This window comes from Typopeltis vanoorti, chromosome 1 (genome assembly GCF_054136105.1).
Source record: "Typopeltis vanoorti isolate ZY-2024b chromosome 1, IOZ_Tvanoo_1.0, whole genome shotgun sequence".
Taxonomy (NCBI): Eukaryota; Metazoa; Arthropoda; class Arachnida; order Uropygi; family Thelyphonidae; genus Typopeltis; species Typopeltis vanoorti.
In genome coordinates this window covers 101,942,080-101,965,058 of record NC_143549.1, presented here as the reverse complement: position 1 = coordinate 101,965,058, position 22,979 = coordinate 101,942,080, and the positions used below count along the sequence as shown (strand labels likewise).

Below are 22,979 nucleotides of genomic sequence, written 5' to 3'. Positions count from 1 at the left end.
TAGAAATTGAGTAATTGAGTCATAGGAATAAACCAAGTTTTACTCACTATGCTTATTTTTTTGGAAGATAAATGGAAATGTTCCCGTAGAGAGAGAGAGAGAGAGAGAGAGATAAATATCCCCTTTCGACTGGACACAATTAGCATCTATGTTCTATATGTAGCGACAATTAGTGTAAATTGTTGTTTAATTTGTATTAAATGCCATTGGAAAGGGCTTAAATGGTGATATACAGTTGTCTGCAGATATTTAAAGTTCGGGAGATTTATGAGAAGTAGAGTAGATGTAGTTTTGCAAAAGGACCTAAATAGACTGAATGGGAGATTGTGTGAGGGATATCAGTTTAATGTTGCAAAGTGTAAGGTTTTAAAATTTGGGAAGCAAAGATGGGATGCAGAGTATAAGACTGGTGGGGATATTTTAGAGGAGGTGGAGGAGATGAAAGATCTGGGGATGATGATGGACATGGACTTGAAATTTCATAAATTTTGCTAAAATTGTGAGGACAACACAGCAGATTATGGGAATGATGTGGAGAACACTTACGTGTAGAGGTAAGGATGCTTTGATTCCATTGTACAGGACTCTGATGAGGCCACATATGAATTACTCTGCACAGAATTGGTAACCAGGTTTTCAAAAGGATGATGAGATAATAAATTTAGTTTAATCCTTTATCCAAATGTAAGCAAACAAAGTTTGCGCCTGAAAATATCTTCAGGACTGGGGTAAGGTAGTACAACACTGGGAAACTCGTAGCAAAGGTGGACCAAGCTAACATCACTTCTAATTCCCATAATGCAAAACACATCTCCTTGCGGATATGTATAATGTTATGCATTAAGGGAAAGGCCACTCAGTGGCAAGGTCATCTTTACCTATAGGAGTTGCCAAAAGGTGTGCCACCTTTTTATTAAATTACTCTGGATTTTGAGAAAGATGTTGAAAGTTTATTTTTCACTTAGACAATAATAAATTTAGTTTAATCCTTTATCCAAGTGTGAGCAAACAAAGTTTGCACCTGAAAATATCTTCAGGACTGGGATAAGGCAGTACAACACCAGACAAGGATGATGAGATGTTGGAAAAGATTCAGAGACAATTGACTAGGTTGGTTTCTGATCTTTGGAATGTGGAATATGAGGACAGATTGAAAGAATGAAAATTACAGAGCCTGGTGGATAGAAGGAAGAGGGGGGGGGACATGATTGCGACATATAAGTTGGTAAGGGATAATTACCAGATTAGCATGGATGAGATTTTTCATAGAATATCTGAAGACTGCAGAAGAATGAGAGGACATCCCTGGAAGCTGTATAAGGTAGGTGTGAGCAAGGGGGTGAGGAGTAGATTTTTTGCATGAAGAGTGGTAGGTGATTGGAATGCACTGCTCAAGAGTATGGTGAGTGCAGGGACAGTGAATGTATTTAAGTCGAGGTATGATGAGCGGTGTATGTGAGAGTGGGAACTCCCATGATGAGTCTCTTGACTCCATGGGGGTATGGTGATAATAATAATAATAATAAAATAATTTTCCCATTGTTCTCTTTCTGTGACTGATACATTTTTGTATTCATAAGTTTTTTTCTATTCTCTTATTTCAGATCATTCTCCATACTAGTTTCTGTCCTCTGCAAAAGTCATATTTCAGTTGTTTAGAATAACCATCCCAATATTTATATAAGTTCTGTTTTATTCTTTAATTAATTTCTTATTTTGTTATACTCTTCATATCTGACTACAGGTATCCCTTGTCATACGCGATCTTACTTTATGTGTTCTCTATAATGCAATTTTAAAAAGTTAATTAAAAAAATCGCAACCAGTAGCAATTTCGCAGTCACCCTGTGTATGGTCACGTGACTTTGTGCATGCACTGCTTTGACAAGGCGGCATCGTGCTGCATGTCAGTCTCACAGAAGGTGTAGAACTAGTAAGCTTCATTGTTACAGTCTTCTGCAATGCAAACATTATGGAAAAAAAGAGATAATTGTGATCAAAATACTTCCAACACTAAAAAACAGAGAAAAGCTATAACATGGGAGAAAAAAATTAGAAGTTATGAAGAGGTATGAATGTAACGAGTGCACAGTCAACATAGTCAGAGCTACAGGAATTTCAGAATCAACTTTAAGAACAATAAGAAATCAAGCAGAGAAAATAAAAGAAAGTCATAAAAGTGCAACAAGAATGTGAACAACTAAGATAACACAGATAAGGGCACTAATTATGGAGAAATTGGAAAGGATGTTGGCCCAATGGATTGAACATGAAAATCAACGTGCTGTTCCGTTATCCACCTTAATTATACGGGCTAAAGCGAAAAGTTTGTTCGATGATTTAAAAGCTATAGATCCTGATCTTAAAGTGCAATATTTTGCTGCAAGTGCTGGGTGGTTTGAATGTTTCAAGGTACAACATAGATTCCATAATCTCAAGCTGACTGGTGAGGCTGCAGGAGCTGTTGTTGTTGTTGTTGCCGCTGCTGCTGAGAACTTTCCAGCAAAATTTCTAAGTATAATTCAGGAACATGGTTATTTGCCTCAGCAAGTGTTCAATATCAATGAAACAGGATTGTTCTGGAAGCATACTTAGTAGAACATTTCTATCGATGCAAGAAAAGAGAGCCCCAGGTTTTAAAGCTTCCAAGGACCATCTCACTTTGCTGTTAGTAGGAAATGCATCTGGAGATCATAAAACTAAATCACCGATGATGGTTTATCACTCCGAAAACCCATGTGTACTCAAGGGGTACTCAAAGGAGGATTTGCCTGTTGTATGGAGATCAAAAAAAAAAAAAAAAAGCATGGATTACTGGAGCTGTTTGAGTCCTACTTTTTGCAATGAACTGCGTCATGAATTGAAGGCTTATTGTGACAGGATAAATGTATCCTTCAAAATTCTGGACAATGCACCAGGACATCCTCCAAGCATCATTGAAATTGATGAGAATATCAAAGTTACTTTTCTGCCACCAAACACAACATCCCTCATTCAACCCATGGTTCAGGGTGTTATTGCAACTTTCAAGAGTTATTATCTCTGCAGAACATTTTCGCAGCTAGTTCAAGCAACATGTACTGAAGGTGAAGATAAAATTTCAATGAAAGACTTTTGGAAGAAATATGATGTAAAAATGGCAACTGACAACATTGGAGAGGCATAGGAAAAAGTTAAGCAGTCTTGCATGAAGGGAGTTTGGAAGAAAATTTGGCCTGGAGTTTCTGATGCTAATGATTTTGATCCTGAAAGTGAGCTTGCTAACTCAAGACATGCCATAGTTAAAATGGCAAAATCTGTTGGATTTGAGGATGTAGATTAGACAAATGTGGATGAATTGCTCGAGTCCCATTCATCAGAGCTCACTAATGAAGATCCCCTGGAAATGGAAACAACATGAATGATGAAAGTCAGCAGCCCTTTGTTGCTGAGTCCATCAAACAAAACAACAAATGACTGAATTTTTTAAACACATTGACAATGCCATCAGAATGATTGAAGAAAAATCCTAATGAGACTAGAAGAGCCAAAGTTGCGAGAGAAACTCAGAATTCTTTGACTTGCTACGAAGAACTTTATAAAGAGAGGAAGAATGCTACCTGTCAGCTGAATCTTGACTGTTTCATTAAAAAAAGTTGAAAATCATCAGCCTATCATCCCAGGGACTTCAAGAGAGCAAGAGAGTGATGATCCAGACTCACCAGATCCAGTCCATTCATTATCTGATTGAAGACTGTTAGAAGTATATAATATTTAGGTGTTTATGACATTATATTAATTAAATTTATTCATCCAGCCATTCATTCATTAAAATCTGTGTGTTTTGTTTATAAGTTTAAATAATTCATTCATTAAAATTTCTTTTGCTCACAGGTGTAAAGTTTTCATTTTTTTTGTCCTTCTGAAGAAACCCCTTATCCCTATCTCACCCATGCTAAATTCAACTCACTTTACATGATTTTGTGTTACGGATTATTTCATAGACCCAATTAATCGCGTAAAGCGAGGGACACCTGTATATATTATATGGTTATTAAATGCTATTCTTTAGGATTTCTGATAGTGCTTTTATTTCTACAGTATACCAGGGAGTCCATTTTGTTTTGCATTTTAAAACAAATTTTACATTTCCAGTTTGTTTCTGCCCTAATGCTTCATACATTGCTTGTTTAATGTTTGTTTTCAATTTTTCCTAATAAGAATCTATATCCTTCTCATTGCATTATTTTGAAAGTGCTCTTTTAGTCTATTTTGTTAAAGTATTCTTATACTGTCTTCTTGTAATAATTCCACCTTAAATTTATTTCCTTGTATTTCTTTATTTATATTTTGTTGTCAACATTTGAGCTGAAATTTTCCCATCATTAGTTTATGAACACTTCCACTGCAGATGTTAGAATTATAACATTCAATATTTCATCTGGTATTATTGTTCTATTTGACATTATGTAATCTATGGTAGACATTTGTCCTCTGTTATTTCTCCATATTATTTTATGTTGATTCTTGTGAATAAAGAAATTATTATTTAATCTAAACTCATTATCTACAAAACTGAAACAATCTTATTCTATATGAATTTACAGTTGTTTCATTGAATCTTTGATATGTTCTGTTATTACTTTATTTATGATCCTTGCATTTAAGTATCCTGTCGGTATTACTATTAGACAGGTGGAGAACATTTGCATGAAATATAAGGCTCAGGCCAAGAAGATTACTACTGTAGCAAGGAAAGATAAATCAGAATATAAGAGGAGATTAGTGCTGCAACCCAAGGAGAATCCCAAGGAGTTTCCTCACTATGTGGTCAGTGGAAGGAAGAATAATTGTGGACAGATTACCTTGCTGGATGAAGATAAGATTTAGATGGCCAATGCATATGACATAGTTGAGATATTTAATGATAATTTTATTAACAGGAGTGTGCTGTGCTGTGGAACTGACTGTGCCATTAACCTGGTTGTTTAATGAAAGTATTGCAATGGGACAGGTTCCTGGAGAGTGGGAGGGTAAGATAGTGGCAGCATTGCATAAGAGTGGTGGTAGTGGAATGAAGGTATCAAACTATAGGCCAGTTTCTATTTCTTCAGAGTTTGGAGAAATTGGTAAGAACTTGTGTACAGAATTGAGCAGAAAGACAGTATTATTTATGTAGGTCAGCATGTATTTGTTAAGGGACACACACACACTTGTTTTAGCAATTTGGCTGTCTATTACAATAGAGAATAACAAGAGCAGCAGATGTTTTTTTTTTTTTTTTTTTGCAAAGGCAACTTGACAGGGTGACACATGACAAGTTGGTTTTTAAGTTATAACATATGGGCTTGGATATCAGGTTAGTGGATTGGATTAATAAGTGTTACAAGAGGAATTTCAGAGGGTTCATACTTGGATCATTCATTATTGTTCAATCTTTACATGAATGATATTTTCACTGGACTACAGGGAAATATTCAAGTGTCTAAAGATGAAATGAAGCTCAGGTGGGTTATTAATAAAAGTGCTATTTTGGTTCTTCAAGAGGATTTGAATAAAATGGCAAGGTGGACAAATAAATGAGGCTGTCAAGTTAATGTGACTAAATGTAAGGTTTTGATATTTGGGATCCACAGATGGGATGCTTCATACTCACTCGGTTGAGTTATAATGGAAGAAGTGTGGGAAGCAAGGAATTTTGGAGTGATTGTAGATAGAAATTTTGCAAAGGTTGTAAAGACAATTCAGAGAATTGCTGAGAGATAAAAAGGTGATGGTCCTATTATATAAAGCATTGATTAGACCACATCTGGATATCTGTGCTCAGATCTGGTCACCAAGATTTGAAGGGGATGAAATAACGTTGGAAGGAGTGTAAAGACAGATAATGAAAATGAGATCCAGACTGTACAATGTTGAGTGGATAGGCTGAAGGAAACTACAGAGTTTGGTGGAGAGAAGACAAAGGGGGGGGGGTATGATTAAGACATTTAAGCTGCTCAAAAGGTTATTATCAGATTGACACTGGGAAAGAATTTCATATGGTAGAACAAGGGGATGGGACAAGAGGACTATCCATGGAAGCTGCAAAAGAAAGTAGTATGTAGGGGGCAGGGAGAAAGAGAAGTAGAATTTTTTGCATGAAGAGTAGTAGGAGCATTGAATGCTTTGCCTGAGAGGGTAGTGAAAGTGCAAATGGTGGATGAGTTTGAGGAATGGTATGATAGACTGTGTTGTCTAATGTTGACTTCCCACAAAAAAAGCCTTGTGACTTCATGTAGGTTGGGAAAAGTAATAATAATAATAATAATAAATTCAGCTGATGACATTTTTTGATAGTTTTCTGTAGATTTCTTAAAATTCTTCAATTTCTGTTTTCAGTTTTCCTTCTTCAGGGTTATAAGCATTACATTTAATTTTATTTTGCAAGTATATTTTTATTCCCAGTATTCTTTCAGATATATCTTCCTATTTTTCTATTTCATTTTGAAAATCCTCATGTATTACTATTCCTACATCTGCTTTAGCTCTTTTTTCTCTGCTTTACTGAAAAATATGTGATAATTATTGAATTTATAAATGAATTTCCCTTTTTCGGTGTGTGTGTGTGTGTGTGTGTGTATGATATGCATACTATTTTTATATTTTTCTTATCCAGTTCTTCAATTAATTCTTCTTGTTTTTGAATTAAGGAACAAATGTTCCAACTTCCAGTTCATAATGTTTTCCTTTCCAATTTGACCAGGAAGAAAAACCGTTTCCATTGTTTTTTTTCTAGTTGGATCCATCTGGATAGTCTGGCTATGTTTTGAATTGTTTCTTTGACCATTACAGTTTTATATTATACAAGGGATGCTAGCTCTAGTTGTTGAATAATAGTTGAATATTCTCTGGTTTAGCAAGGCATGTACATGTGGCATTCATGCTTAGGGTGAGAGTTTACACTACTGGCATACATTGTCCATTGACTTGCTCATCACATTGAGATAGCAAGTAGTATTGATAGAGGCTGTTGTTGCTGACACTGAAATTATAGTTGAAGCAACTAAAGCTATTTCTCCAGTACACTATGTCTGTTAATTGAATACATTCATAAGTCAGAAAATCTAACTTATGCAGGGTAACCACTGTACACCACTGTATACATCATTTACACCTCCAGTGGTTATGAGGCAGTATGGTGTGAGATAGATGTGAATAGAATAAAATACTTAATTGGATGTTGTTACAGACCAGGTAATGTGGATGGTAGTGATACTGAATTGTATAATCAAATTAGCCAAGCAAATAAGAAAAGAGTGATCATTATGGGTAATTTTATTAATGGCAATATAGACTGCCATGATGAGATAGCAACTGAAAGTAAAGAAAATGAGTTTCTTGAGTTTTTGAGGGATAACTACCTGAGACAGTATGTAGCAGAGGGTATATGAGGATTGAGAGTCTTGGATTTGATCATCTCATCAAAGAATGTAATTATAAATTAGGTGTCAAATCACCCCATCAATTGGTGGGAGTGACCATGAGGTGATTACCTGGGCAGTTATCAGCAGTGTGAGGACCTTTGTGAGAAAAGGATATTTGTGAAACTATACAAAGGGGTGGGGGACAGGAGACAGCTTGCAGGTGTAGAATGGAATGAGGAGTTAGCTGGAAAAGAGATCAATGCAGCTTGGGGATTTTCAATCATCTAGTAGAAGCAATATCTAAATGTATTCCAAGGGACGGAAGATTAAATAAGGTAGGTGAAATGGATGAATAGAGAGCTCAAGCTTGTGATACAGAGAAAAAGGGCATTGTGGAGGAATAGGAGAAGTGGAAATAACCAATTCCATGAGGATTACAAAGACCAGGCAAGGAGGGCGACTTGGTTGGTGAGGGTAGCAAAAGTGAGGTATGAACAGCAGTTAGCTAATGAAGCCAAAAAGAATCCTAAGAATCCTAAGGAGTTCTTTTGATATGTAGCCAGCAAAAAAAAGAATGACTATGGAAGGATGACATTGATTGGAGAAAATGATATAAAGACATCTGTTGCAGAAGATGCAGTGGAGATAGTTAAGCAGTTCATAAAGGACTTTCATTCTTGTGATTGTGACTTCATGGAGAGATTGAGAGCAGTCGATGATGGGGAGGTGAGCAAACTAGATGTTAATAAGGCTGTGGGACTTGAAAATATATCACCATGTATTCTGAAAGAATGTGCCAGGGAGTTGACGCCGACCTTGACATTTTTTTTTTAATACGAGTCTTGCACTGGATCAAGTTCCTAAGGAGTGGAAGGAAGACAAGATTGTGCCACTTCATAAAAAATATGATAGAACTCAAGCATCAAACTATAGGCCTATCCTTTTTTTTTTTAATACAAGTCTTGCACTGGTCAAGTTCCTAAGGAGTGGAAGGAAGACAAGATTGTGCCACTTCACAAAGAAGGTGATAGAGCTCGAGCATCAAACTATAGGCCTATCTGTGTGTCAGGTGTTGTGGTAAAGTTGTCGGAGAAGCTTGTGAGAACCAGGATCCGGAATTGAGTTGACAACAATGGTATTACCTTTGATGGACAGCATGGATTTGCTAAAGAGAGGTCATGTTTTAGTAATCTACTTACTTATTACAATAAGATGACTACTTCCTTGGACAGAGGAGAGGGATACACATTAATATACTTGGATTTCACAAAGCCTTTTGATAGATTACAGCATGATAAGTTGATAGTCAAACTATAGTAGATGGGGTTGGATATTAGATTAGTGCACTGGATTGGAGACTGGGTATCTGATAGGTATCAGCAAGTTATGTATGGGGGGGAGCAATATCCAGGAAAAGGAAAGTCACTAGCAGTGTGCCCCAGGGGTCTATTTTAGGGCCATTACTGTTTAACTTGTATACTAATGATATTGGCGAAGATTTGGATGGAGATATTCAGTTATTTGCAGATGATGCAAAGTTGGGACGAACCATGAAGAGTAGAGAAGATGTTGTGGCCCTACAAGAAGAGTTGAATAAATTGAGTGATTGGGCAAGGGAATGGGGATGCCAGTTCTATGTTGCAAAATGTAAGGTTTTAAAATTTGGGAAACAAAAATGGGATGCAGAATTTATGCTTGGTGAGGATATGCTGTCGGAGGTGGAGGAAATAAGAGATCTTGGAGTGATAGTGGATAAGGATTTGAAATTTAGGGTACACATTGCCAAAATTGTGAAGACAACACAAAGACTCTGGGAATGATGGAGAGGGCACTGACTTGTAGAAGTAGGGAGATTCTTGTTCCATTGTATATATGGCTTTGATTAGGCTACACATGGACTATTGTAGTCACGTGTGACTGCAATAATCCATGTGAAATCATGTGACTATTGATTTAGTCACATGATTTTCAGGAGGATGAAGTGACGTTGGTTGATATGAGTCACCTCTGGAAAGGGCCCAGAGGTGACTGACTAAGATAGTTTCTGGCCTTTGGAATGTCGAATATGAGGAAAGATTGAGAAGATGCAATTTACAGAGTCTGGTGGTCAGGAGGAAGAGGGGAGATATGATAGAGACCTACAAGTTAGTAAGGGGTTGTTATAGGATAATTGCTGGAGAGGTTCTACAGAAAACAGTGGGAGATCATGGGAGAACCAGAGGTCATCCCTGGAAACTGTATGAAGAGGGTGTGAGCAGGGGAGTCAGAAGCAAGTGAATGATTAGAATGCCTTGCCTGAGAGTATGGTGTCTGTATAGAATTTGAACGTGTTTAAAGTGCAGTATGATGAGTTGTGTGTGTATGATATGAGGACCTCCTAGATGAGTCTTGGGTAAAATAATAATAATATTTAAACATTTCTAGTTGAATATCATCAACTCTAGCTACCTTCCGACATCTCGACATTGAGAAAATTTTTTCTTCAGTTTTTATGGATTAGATTCAAAGGGACAGGAAGGTTAAAATAAGATTATTACGTAACATCTCCAGGAAGTCCAAAGACTCATCGAGGAAGGGCATCTACTCTACAAGTTTCTGTCTCCACCTCTCCACCAACTGCAACTACCTTCATCATCTACACCAACGCCATCTACTGCTGACCACCACCACTAGTATTTCCGCAGACAATCACAAACATCCATGCCCATGGTGGGATTCCAACCTGCAGCCTTTTGGCTGGAGAGTGGATACGCTAACCACTCGGCCAGCCAAGCCGGCATAAAATAGATGAATGACGAGAATAAGCATGTAATCTAGAAGAAGAAGCAGAAGGTATTAGATAGGGATCCCATAAGTCCCGATTTTATTACTTCTGTCCCAGCAACCCAATATGTTTAGTTCTGGACGCTAAATATCCTAGATTTTTTAGAATATAAAAATATTAACATTTCTAATAAGAATACGTAAAAGTCGTAATATTTTTGGGTGCTTTTAAAAATGTATGTTTACAAAACAAAAAGCAGAGACATATTTATTTTGTAGTTCAGTGAATTACCAGAATGTTAGAATTTTGGGAAAACGATTTAGTTCCATACATTTCATTCAGCCGAAGAAAAGAATGTCAGAATGAGGAAGGCAGTCGCCCAACTGTATGTTTAACTAATTGCAACCACAGCATCTATTTCGTTCGTCTGGTCGGCCGTAAATTTATTTACGACTGACCAGACATAATATAATTTCAGATATTTGCATCTACACAATACACATAAGGCTCGTGTTGTTTATATTTTATATTTTATTGTATTTACATTGTAGTTCCCGTTTCATTGACATATTAACATTTTATATCTTTATTCTATGTCTTTATATTTCATATACTTGTTAATGTTTTATTTAAGTGTTATGTGTTTAAGTATTGTCATCTGTGTTTAAGTGTTGTTATTAGAATTCTATTTATTAGACGTATGTATAAACATTCATGTTATCTACATTAATAAATCAAATTCAAATAAATATTTAATTTTTTTATTTTAAAATACATAATGTTAATGAATAAAATTTATTTCTCTTAACCCTTAATTCTACAAAATTTATTGTGTCCCGGTTTTTTGTTTTCAAAAAATGGGATTCCTACATTAGGAAGGCAGCAATAAATGGTAATAATCAATTACATGAGGAGTACAAAGATCAGACAGAAAGGTAATTTGGTAAAAATGAACAATTCATCAAAGTATTTTATCCTCTTAAATGATATGACATCACGCTTACTTAAGAGATTGACTGCAGAGGAAGTGGAGCAAGAATAATATATATATCACAGTTAAGTAAATTTTATGTCAGTAATTTAGTAAGACTGAGAACTTATGGCTGCATATTTTAAGGGAATGTGCCAATGAGTTAATGGCAGCACTGTGCCACTTAACAAAGGTGATGATAAGACTGAGGATTCAAATTATAGGCCAATCTGTGTCTGGAGGCATGACTATAATACTGAAGAGGTTGGTGAGAACTAGGATCCAGAATTAGTTGATATGAGCGACATTTTCTGTGACAGCCAGCATGGATTAACTGTGATTTAACAATCAATTTACAAATCATAGACAACAGAGATTCATATACAGTGATACATTTAGATTCTGTAAAAGCTTCTGATAGATTACTATATGATAATTTGGTGATTAAAGTGGAATGGATGGGGGTTGGATAACAGATTAGCATTTTTAAACATTTCATTAGTGTATCATAATATATTGTACTGGCTGTCTGATAGGTATCAGCAAACTACATATGGGGAGTAGTATTTTGGAAGAGGATAGTCACTACTGGTGTGTGACCTGGTAATCTGTTTAGATGCAATTGCTGATATGTTTAATTTGTGTGTTAATGATAGTGGGAAAGGTTTAAATGAGTGAGAGAGAATTAACTAAACAGGTCAAAATAAATCCAAAAGAATTTTTTCATTATCCGTTGACCGAATTCATTGACCGTCGGAATCGAACGCGTAACAGTGGAAGACAAAACGAAGCTAAGTTACTGTATTTAGTTATATTTCATTTTTTTTAATTATATTTAGTACTTAAATGTTCTGATGTTTGTACTTTTTTCCCCTCTTATTTATTAATTGAATAATTATTAAAGATTATGCTACTCGGCAGTAAGGAATGATGGAGGATTCAGCAGCAGTCACAAGTGGCGTAACGCCAAGTCCTCTGCCATTTAAGAACTCAATTATTAGCAATATCATAAGGGACTTTGTGGCATGCAGTACTTTCGGCATGTATGCTTCTCGGGAATTACATATGTGGCTTGTTAAAGAGAGTGGAGAGCGTATGTGCGCAAAATGCAGGCAGTTGGAGGAAATAAGTACATTAGATATATCGATATCCGACTTTGTTGCTCCAGGAACGGAGAATGAATGTAGGAAGACAAGTAGTATGATAGGAGAGAATGAGAAAATAATAGTTGATAGTGTGGAAGGTGTGAGTGACTGTGGAAGTTTAGGAGATGGTTTTGTTTGGAAGAGTGAATTTAGATTAAGAGTGACTGACCTGCAGAGGGAGATAGATGAGTTGAAAGAGGAGGTGGAATGTCTAGTGAATGAGAGCAGAAGTATGAAAGATAAGATTAGGAGAATGGAAGAGATAAATCAGTAGGAGAGAGAGAGAATTTAAGGAGTATGAGTGAGAGGTATGGGGGTGCTACAAGAGGAGAGAATGGAAACAGTAGAAGAGAGGGAATGAGAGAGAGGTATGGGAATGCTAGCAGACGAGAGGATGGAAACAGTAGGAGAGACGGGATGAGAGAGAGATATGGAAGTGCTAGAAGAGGAGAGATGGAATGAGAGAGAGGTATGGGAATGCTAGAAGACGAGTGGATGGAAACAGTAGTAGTATAGACAGAATGAGAGAGGGATATGGAAGTGCTAGAAGTGGAGAAAATGGAAACAGTAGGAGAGAGGGAATGAGAGAGATATACGGAGTGCTAGAAGAGGGGAGAATGGAAACAGTAGGAGAGAGGGGTATGGGAATGAAAGAAGAGGAGAGAATGGAAACAATAGGAGCGAGGGAATGGTAAGAGGTATAATGTATGGCGACTCAATGATCCGTGGTGTTCAAGATAGGATGCGTGAGGAGTGTTTGCCAGGAGGAACAATAGAAAGGGTCGCTATGGCAATTAAGAGAGGTGAAAGGGTGGATGAGATAATTGTGATGGTAGGAACGAATGACTTGAGTGGTAATGTAAGTCGAGCAGCGAGAGATATGAGATTTTTGCTTGAGACTGTACAGAAGAAGACAGAGAGAGGAAAAATAGTGTGCGTGTTGCCTAGGTATGATAATGATGAGCTGAGCAGAAGAGCGGTGATATTGAATGGCATAATAGCGAGAATGTGTGACAAGAGAGGACTGGTATATGTGGATGCTTGGAGTGCATTTGAGGAAAGAGAGGAGTTGTATGCGAGAGACCGTTTACATTTGAATGAGGAAGGACGTAGGCATCTGGAGAGATTGCTGTTCTGAACGAGTCAGTGTGTCCCAGGGAGGATGATAGCAGGGGTGGCCTCTTGTGGGAATGGATACTTGGGAGAAGGGAGACAATGTCAGGTAACACTGAGCCCAGTGGAGTCTAGAAGGGATAAGGCTGGGTATAGAAACAATGGCATTCATATGCTGTATACTAATGCCAGGAGTATCCGGAATAAGGGAGAGGAATTGGTGGCGCAGATAGCATCAGCCTGGCCAAAAATTATTGCGATCACTGAGATGTGGTTGACAGAAGGGAATATAAAAACAGGAATAGAAGTCGCTGGGTATAGCATTTTTCGTCAGGATAGGAGGGGAAAACGTGGTGGTGGGGTGCTGCTTATGATAAGTGATGACCTATGTCCTCTAAGAGTGGAGAATTTGGAAGGAAGTGAGACAAATGATTTTGAGAGTGTATGGTGTGAGGTAGAGGTAGGCAAGACAGGATATTTAGTGGGGTGTTGCTACAGACCCAGGAGCACAGAGGATGGGGACCAGGAGATGTTTAGACAGCTAAGTTTGGCAAGTGCAAGAAGAATGATTGTTATGGGAGATTTTAACTTCAGTAGTATAAATTGGAGAGAGGAAGATGCATGTAACAACAGGGGAATGGAATTTCTAGAATTCTTGAGGGACAAATGTCTTAGGCAACATGTAACAGAGGGAACAAGAGGTTCAAAAATTTTGGATTTGGTTATAGCATCAGAAGAGTTGATAATAACTGAGTTGACGTCTCTCCCACCAGTTGGAGAGAGTGACCATATGGTGTTGACATGGAAAATGAATAGACATGCAGGAGTATCAAAGAGACGGGAACTTATGTGGAATTATAAGGCAGGTGATTATAATAGTCTTAGACGTCAACTTCGGGAAGTTTCATGGAGGGAGGAATTGGAAGGTCGGGATATATCATTAGTGCATGGGAAATTATGAAAGAATATTTGTTAGCAGCAATGGTAAGTTGTATACCACGAGTGAAGAAGAGGGCGCAATTTGGAGTAAAGTGGATGACAAACAATATTAAACAGGAATTGCATGCGAAAAAGAGGCTATGGAAGAGATATAAGGAGACAGGTGAAGAGATGCATGAGGAATATAAGACACAGGCCAGAAGAGTGACTCGTGTGGTAAGGAAAGCGAAACTGGAATATGAGAGGAGATTGGCCCTAAGATCCAAAGAAAATCCTAGGGAATTTTTTTAGCTATGTGGCCAATAGGAGGAGAAATGACTGTGGAAGAATGATATTGTGGGATAAAAATGGGAATAGAGTGACTGATGCAGAGGACATAGTGGAATTGTTCAATGAACACTTTATTGGAGTATTTCATCCTAGAGGAGTCAGTTTTAATGCTAGAGGGATAGGACTGGTACGAGGTCCGGAGGTACAGGAGGAGAGTGTGTTTCAGATACTGAGTACTCTGGATGTCAGTAAAGCTGTGGGACTGGATGGTATTTCGCCAAGAGTTTTGAGAGAATGTGCTAGGGAATTGACAATACCTTTAACGTGGCTTTTCAATGAAAGTCTGGCTTTGGCAAAGGTGCCCAGGGAATGGAAGGAAGGTAAGATAGTGCCATTGCATAAGGGTGGTAACAGACTGGAAGTGTCTAATTATAGGCCAGTCTGTGTGTCATCAGTAGTTGTTAAGATCTTGGAGAAAGTAGTGAGGGACCGTGTACAGCATTGGGCAGATGAGGGTAATGTTATCTGTGAGAATCAACATGGATTTGTGAAAGGACGCTCTTGTTTTAGCAATATGCTAGCCTTTTATAATAAAGTTACAAGAGCATTAGATGAGGGAAAGGCATATACTGCAATTTTTTTAGACTTGGCGAAGGCATTTGACAGGGTGCCACATGATAAGCTGATATTTAAGTTGCAGCACATGGGTCTGGATGTCAGATTGGTCAACTGGATTCAGGATTGGCTGTCTGATAGGTATCAGAGAGTTGTGTATGGTGGAGCAGTTTCCAGGAGGCAGAGGGTTACAAGTGGGGTCCCACAAGGCTCAGTACTAGGACCTATATTGTTTAACCTTTATATCAATGACATAGCCAGTGGATTGCAGGGGGATATTCAGTTGTTTGCGGATGATGCGAAGCTGGGAAGGATTATTAGTAATAGTGCAGATGTGGTAGCCCTGCAAGAGGATTTAAATAAGCTAGATAGATGGGCAAATGAATGGGGGTATCAGTTTAATGCAGCAAAATGTAAGGTCTTGAGGTTTGGGAAACATCGATGGGATGCTGCATACTCTAAGGGAGGAGTTATACTGGAGGAAGTAGGGGAGACAAGAGATCTGGGGTTGATGATTGATAGAAACCTGAAGTTTAGGGGACAGATTGCAAAGGTGGTGAAGGTAACACAGAGGATTGCTGCTATTATGAGAAGGACACTGACCTGCAGAGATAAGAGGGTTATCATTCCGTTGTATAAGTCTCTGATCAGACCACACTTGGACTATTGTTCTCAGATTTGGTCCCCAGGATTTGAAGGGGATAAATTAACTGTGGAAAGGATACAAAGACGGATGACAAAGATGGTTTCAAGACTGTACAAGGATAGTTATGAGGATCGGCTGAGAGAATGTGGACTGCAGAGTTTGGTGGATAGAAGAAGGAGATGTGATATGATTGAGACTTTTAAACTGTTGAGAGGTGGTTACAGGGTTGACACTGGGGAGTTCTTTCGCTTGGTTGATCAGCGGGAAGGAGTGATGACAAGAGGCCATCCCTGGAAGTTACGAAAGGAAACTGTGAGCAAGTGGGTAAGGAGTGGTTTCTTTGTGTGGAGGGTGGTTGAGCCGTGGAATGCATTGCCTGATGGAGTGGTGGGAGCGAGAACGGTCAGTGAGTTTAAAGAGTGGTATGATAAACTTTGTGTTTCTCAGGGGTGGACCTCCCCTCAATGAGTCTTGACAGACTTTATGTCTTAGGAAGGGCCTCCCTCGATGAGTCTTTTGACTCCTTGGAGGCCTGAATAATAATAAATAATAATAATAATAATAATTATGTAGAAAGGAAGAGGAAAAATGACCATGACTATGGTAGGATGACTTTAAACAATGATCATGGTAGGAAGCTGACTGAACCAAAAGAAATAGTCTACTGAGTGATAATTTTGCAAAGGTGTATCATCAGGCAAAGATTTTACAGTTGCTGTGTTATAGAGATACATATCAAAAGTGAGGTAGATAAACAGGAGGTGTTCACCATATTAAAAATATGAATATGGATTAATGTGTGCACATTTGGTAATATGATTTTCAATGGATTATGATATAGGAGTCAGAGATTATTACTAAAGTGGTTCCTTTTCTCTGGTATGCAGAATATTAAGGAAATACAATTTGCAGAGCTTTCTTGATAGGAGGAGAAAGGGGAAGATATAACGAAGACATATAAGATAGTAAGGGATTGTTACTGGATTAATGTGGAAGAGATTTTTCACAGAATTCAGAGGAAACCATGGAAGCTATTTAAGAAAGTAGGAGTAGGAAGGAGCAGGATTTTTGTGTAGAGGGTAGTTGTATATGGAATACATGGCCTGAGAGTGTACTGAGTGCAAACACAGTGAATGAATTTAAGGCATGGTATAATGAATTCTGTGTGAAACAATAGGACCACCCACGATTTCTTTTTACTCCATAGAGATCAGATGACTATAATAATAATAATAATAATAATAATAATCATAATAATACATAAACAGCTATTTACTTATTCTGAATATTCAAAATTATATTTCTTAATGATATAAAATCTGTCTTTTTCTCTGCTGTTATAGAATAATATATTTATTAAATGAAATTAACTTACTTTAAGAGGTAATACTTCCTTGTTAATACCAAAAAAAAATGCCATTGCCTTTGTCCATGAGAGTAAACCTGCTACATCTCCACAAACTCTTTTGGCTGTTTCCATGTTATAATCTTCAGTCTTAAGGTATGGATCCAGTAATTCAACTACCTCATCATTAATGGTATCTTTAGGAAAGTTCTGCAAGGCTTGAAGGAAACTAGCACTAGACATGAACTAAAAACACCAAAAGTTTAATTTATGTCATCTTCCTCACTAGCCACATATTCAATTCAGTAGATAATAGGAGAAAATTATTTAGTTATTATTTATTTAGTTTTGCTTATGCAATGAAGTAATCAACAATTAGTTAATTATTGAGTACAAAAATCAGAAATAATAAAATAACATTGATCTTCAGACATTTAAGAATGATGGTTGTACCATTAGAGTACTACACAAATCTAACGGACAAAAAAGTTTAGATTTCAGTGTGACATTTTGTATAATAATGATTAGTTTGACCGAGAGAGAGAGAGAGAGAGAATGCGTGTGTGTGTGTGTGTGTGTGTTTAACTTGCTGATTGTTGTATTTAATTTATTATAATCATTATACAAAATCATCATTGTTCAGTATACACGAGTGCAGTAGTCAACATAGCAGTTAGAATGATATTTATCCTATAAGCAAAAAGGTCTATATTTAATCTTATAAATAATTTTACCTTAAGTGATTCTTCCCAAGAAGGTTTCACACATTTTCTTTCTGGATCTGTTTGAGTAGGTTGAAGTCGTCTTTGGAATAATAGGAGGACACAGTCCATCACTCGCATGATTAAATGTGGTGGCCTGCCTAATTTACGAACCGTAGCTGAAAACAGAAAAATTCAGACTGAAGAAACTGTTCCTACAACTGGAAATCATAAAAGACAAGAAAATATAGCTTCTTCAAGTATACAGGATGTGTGTGTGTGTGTGTGTGTGTGTGTGTGTGTGTGTGTGTGTGTGTGTGTGTGTGTGTGTGATGAATAAGAGTCATGTTCCAGTAGTAGTTTTAACCTAATGAAACTAATTCAAAGAGAATGAACTGATACTCAATAATAAGTAGATATCTTAAATTTGTGAAATAAGATCTCACTGACTTTCATAGGATATATGATTGCTGATGTATTTTTGGCAAACACTTTTGTGAAATGCAGCTATAAAAACTCAGATTTGCAAACTTGTCTTGTAGCTTTATGTAGTATGGAAGGGAAGGAATATGAGAGAGAGCATTTAACTTACCTATCTTTGGTGCACTATTTTTGACAATGGCTATAATTTCCAAAAAAAAAAAAAAAACAGAGAAAATAAATGCACAAGACACTTGCTATTCTATAATTTGAAAAGATATCCAGAGTACTTAATAAATACCAACTCGACACCAAATTTGAACTATATATTATCATGCTGGCATATATCAATCATAATCATACGTAAACTGGATAAATAAATCATATATTGATTTGGTAATTCAAAAAGACCAAAAATAGACAAATTAAAAAAAAAAAGAAACTGAAGACCTAATAGAAAAAAAAAAAGAATTAACAGGATGCACTTAGTTTAAGAAACATTGAATATTATTATTATTATTACCCAAGACCCCATGGAGTCAAAGACTCATCTGAGAGGTCCTTTTGTCATACACACAGCTCATCATACCATGCTTTAAACACATTCAAATTCTCTGCAGACACCACACTCTCAGGCAAGGCATTCAAATCATTCACAACTTTGCATAAAAAAAAACCTGCTTCTCACTCCTCTACTCACACCCTCTTTATACAGTTTCCAGGGATAACCTCTGGTTCTCTCCTGATCTCCCACTATTTTTTGTAGACCCTCTCCGGCATTGATCTTATAACAACCCCTTACTAACTTGTAGGTCTCTATCATATCTCCCCCTCTTCCTCCTGAGCACCAGACTCTGCAAATTGCATCTTCTCGATCTTTCCTCATACTCGACATTCTAGAGGTTAGAAACTACCTTAGTCAGTTGCCTCTGGACCCTTTCCAACATCTCTTCATCATTCTGAAAACCAAGTGACCAAATCCAGGGCTATTGTACACGCATGGACTATTGTGGCCTAATCCAAGCCTTATACAATGGAACCAGAATCTCCCTACTTCAAGTCAGTGTCCTCTGCATCATTCCCAGAAGCCTTTGTGCTATCTTGACAATTTCTTTGTGTGTCCCCTAAATTTCAGATCCTATATCACCCCCAGATCTCTTATTTCCTCCACCTCTGAAAATATATCCACCAAGCATAAATGCTGCATCCCATCTTTGTCTTCCACGTTTTGCAACACTGAACTGGCATCCCCATTCCCATGCCCAATCACTCAATTTATTCAAGTCTTCTTGTGAGGCTACAACATCTTCTCTACTCTTCATGGTTTGAAGCACTTTGCATCATCTGCAAACAACTGAATATCTCCATCTAAATCTTCACCTATATCATTAATATACAAGTTAAATAGTAATGGCCCTAAAATAGACCCCTGAGGCACACTGCTAGTGACTTTCCTTTTCCTGGATATTGCTCCCCAATACACAACTTGTTGATATCTATCGGATAGCCAGTCTCCAATCCATTGCACTCATCTGATATCCAACCCCATCTGCTCTAGTTTGACTATCAACTTATCATGAGGTAATCTATCAATAGCCTTTGCCTAATCTAAGTATATTACTGTATCCTTCTCCTCTGTACAAGGAAGCAGTCACCTTATTGTAATAAGTAAGTAGATTACAACAACTTTACCACAACACCTGACACACAGATAGGCCTATAGTTTGATGCTTGAGTTCTATCACCTTCTTTATGAAGTGGCACAATCTTGTCTTCCTTCCACCCCTTAGGAACTTGACCCAGTGCAAGACTCGTATTAAAAAAATATGTCAAGGTCGACATCAACTTCCTGGCACATTCTTTCAGAATATGTGGTGATATATCATCAAATCCCACAGCCTTATTAACATCTAGTTTACTCCACTCCATATACACCTCTTGCTCTCTTATAGTAGTCTCTCCTCCCCATCATGAACTGATCTCAATCTCTCCATGAAGTCACATTCACAAGAATGAAAGGCCTTTATGAACTGCTCATTAAGTATCTCCACTACATCTTCTGCAACAGCTGTCTTTATACCATTTTCTCCAATCAGTGTCATCCTTCCATAGTCATTCTTTTTTTTTTGCTGGCTACATGTCAAATGAACTACTTAGGATTCTTTTTGGCTTCTTTAGCTAACTGTTGTTCATATCTCACTTTTGCTAACCTTACCAATCAAGTCACCCTACTTGCTTGGTCTTTGTAATCCTCATGGAATTGGTTATTTTCACTTCTCTTATTCCTCCACAATGCCCTTTTTCTTTGTATCGCAAGCTTGATCTCTCTATTCATCCATTTCACCTACCTTATTTAATCTTCTGTCCCTTGGAATACATTTAGATATTGCTTCTACTAGATGATTGAAAATTCTCAAGCTGCACTGATCTCTTTTCCAGCTAACTCCTCATTCCATTCTACATCTGCAAGCTATCTTCTGAGCTCTTCATAATTCCCCCTCCCCCCTTTGTAGTTCCACAAATACCCTTTTCTCACAGAGGTCCTCACTGCTGGTAACCCGCTGAGGTAATCACCTCGTGGTCACTCTCACCAATTGATGGGGTGATTTGACACCTCATTTATAATTAAATCCTCTGATGAGATGACCAAATCCAAGACCCTCAATCCTTGCCTGCCCTCTGTTACATACTGTCTGAGATAGTTATCTCTCAAAAACTCAAGAAACAGATTTTCTTTATTTCCAGTTGCAATCTCATCATTCCAGTCTATATCACCATAATTAAAATTGCCCATAATTGATCATTCTTTTCTTATTTGCTTGGCTAATTTGATCATACATTTCATTATCACTACCTGGTCTATAATAACATCCAATTAAGTATTTCATTCCATTCACCTCTATCTCACACCATACTGCCTCAAAATCACTGGTACTATTTCCCTCTTGCATCTCTAATTTGTATGGACATAACTCTTTCTCTATCATCAATAACACTTTCTTCCCCTCCCTTTTTACCCTTTCTATCCTCATGAAACACATCATGCCCTTCCATCTCTAGTCCTGTCATGATGTCGCCTTTAGCTAACCATGTCTCACTTATTCCAACAATTTTTGGGTGAACAGACTCAATTAGTGCAACCATTTCATCTGCCTTGTTTCTTACTCTTCTAGCATTTGTATACAAACACAACAGCTCATTCCTGGATCTACAGCTAGTTCCACTGATACCACTAATTTGATGTGATCTCTCCATGCTCAACTGGATACCAATTCCCTTTCTGCTTATTCATTTCAGAACCTCTTCAATTCCAACTGTTTTTTCATGATTCCATTCCTTTCCTGTCTACACATCCTTTTGGAGCATCCACCTTTCTCATGCTATGTACCCCTGTCCACTTCCACCCTGAGCTTTCCCATTTCCCTTGCACACCCATTCTCTCATTTTCCATACTCATGCCACTCACTTCCTCATTCATAACTACCTCTTCAATCTCCCCTATCTTACTCCTGCTCTTCCACATCACTTCCAACTTGATCTAATTCATTCTCTGTACTCACTTCTCTACCTTCCAGCAGCAGTCTCTCCCATTGACTCACACCATAACCACTCAAATGCAATCCATCTCTCTTATATAGTTCACTTTGTCCTTCAAACTCATTCCACACATTAACAAACTATACTCCTTTCTCCTCACACATATTAGCTAACATACCATTCATAATCCTTGCTTTCTGCCTGATCTCACAACAATCATACCTAGGCAACATGCTTACTACCCTTCCTGTCACACTATTCTCTTTTATCCGTCTAAGCAGCCTCCTGATATCCATTTTGACGTGCTGTTTTTCTTCTGTCAAGTCATTCATATATATTAAAACCATCAACTCCTTTGCTCACTCCCTCCTCATATCCAATGCCTCAATCACTCTACTCATTTTACTGCATGGAAAACATACCTCGTGTGTATCCTCTCATCCAGCACACCTTTAATAATGGAGTCACCATACAATACCACTCACTTGTCTTTCATTAACTGTTTCTTACCAACATGATTTGTTTTAATCGTTTTCACCCGAATTTTCTTAATTTCATTCCACATCCATTTCATCTCTTGCCTCATCCAACCCAATTCAACTTTCGAATCTCATGTCATATTCTCTCAATCATTTCTAATTGTAAAACTTTGCAAAAATAATAAGGAAAAGGTGAGAAAGGATACAAGACATTTCATTACCAAAATTATAAGAACAACAATAAAAAAATCGCTGTTCTTATCATTTTTAACAAAGAAGTTTTCTTATACTTAACAAGAAAACTTCTTGATGATACAGGTAATCTTTATATGACAGGTGTGAAAGAAGAAAACGAAATACCGATTACAAACAGAACAAAAATGCTTGAGATATTGCTACATTTTATCAATAATTATATACAAATAAATAGATAGTAATAGGGAACAGCAACTGAGAAAAGAATATTGAAAACTACAATGAATACAGTCAGAGATCATGAAACAAAATGCACACTTAAAAAATGAAAAATAGAATGGCACCTGGACTCAATGGAATACTAACAGAAATGTTGACAAATGGACTGGTTCTCTTGCATATAAAACCAGAATTGTATACTGAGTGTTTAAGAACAGGAAGAACCTCTAAAAAGT

General features: G+C 37.3%; 1 protein-coding gene across 1 annotated transcript in view; it reads right to left on the bottom strand.

The window, feature by feature from the left end:
• LOC150110257 (dynein axonemal heavy chain 5-like) overlaps positions 1-22,979 on the bottom strand; it is a 972,373-nt gene that overhangs the window by 148,001 nt on the left and 801,393 nt on the right. The window contains exons 58-59 of the mRNA XM_090394637.1: positions 17,927-18,072; positions 17,223-17,438 (exon numbers count right to left, since the gene is read on the bottom strand). Coding sequence (XP_090250763.1) covers positions 17,223-17,438; positions 17,927-18,072 — 362 coding nt within the window. The remainder of the gene's footprint in view (positions 1-17,222; positions 17,439-17,926; positions 18,073-22,979) is intronic.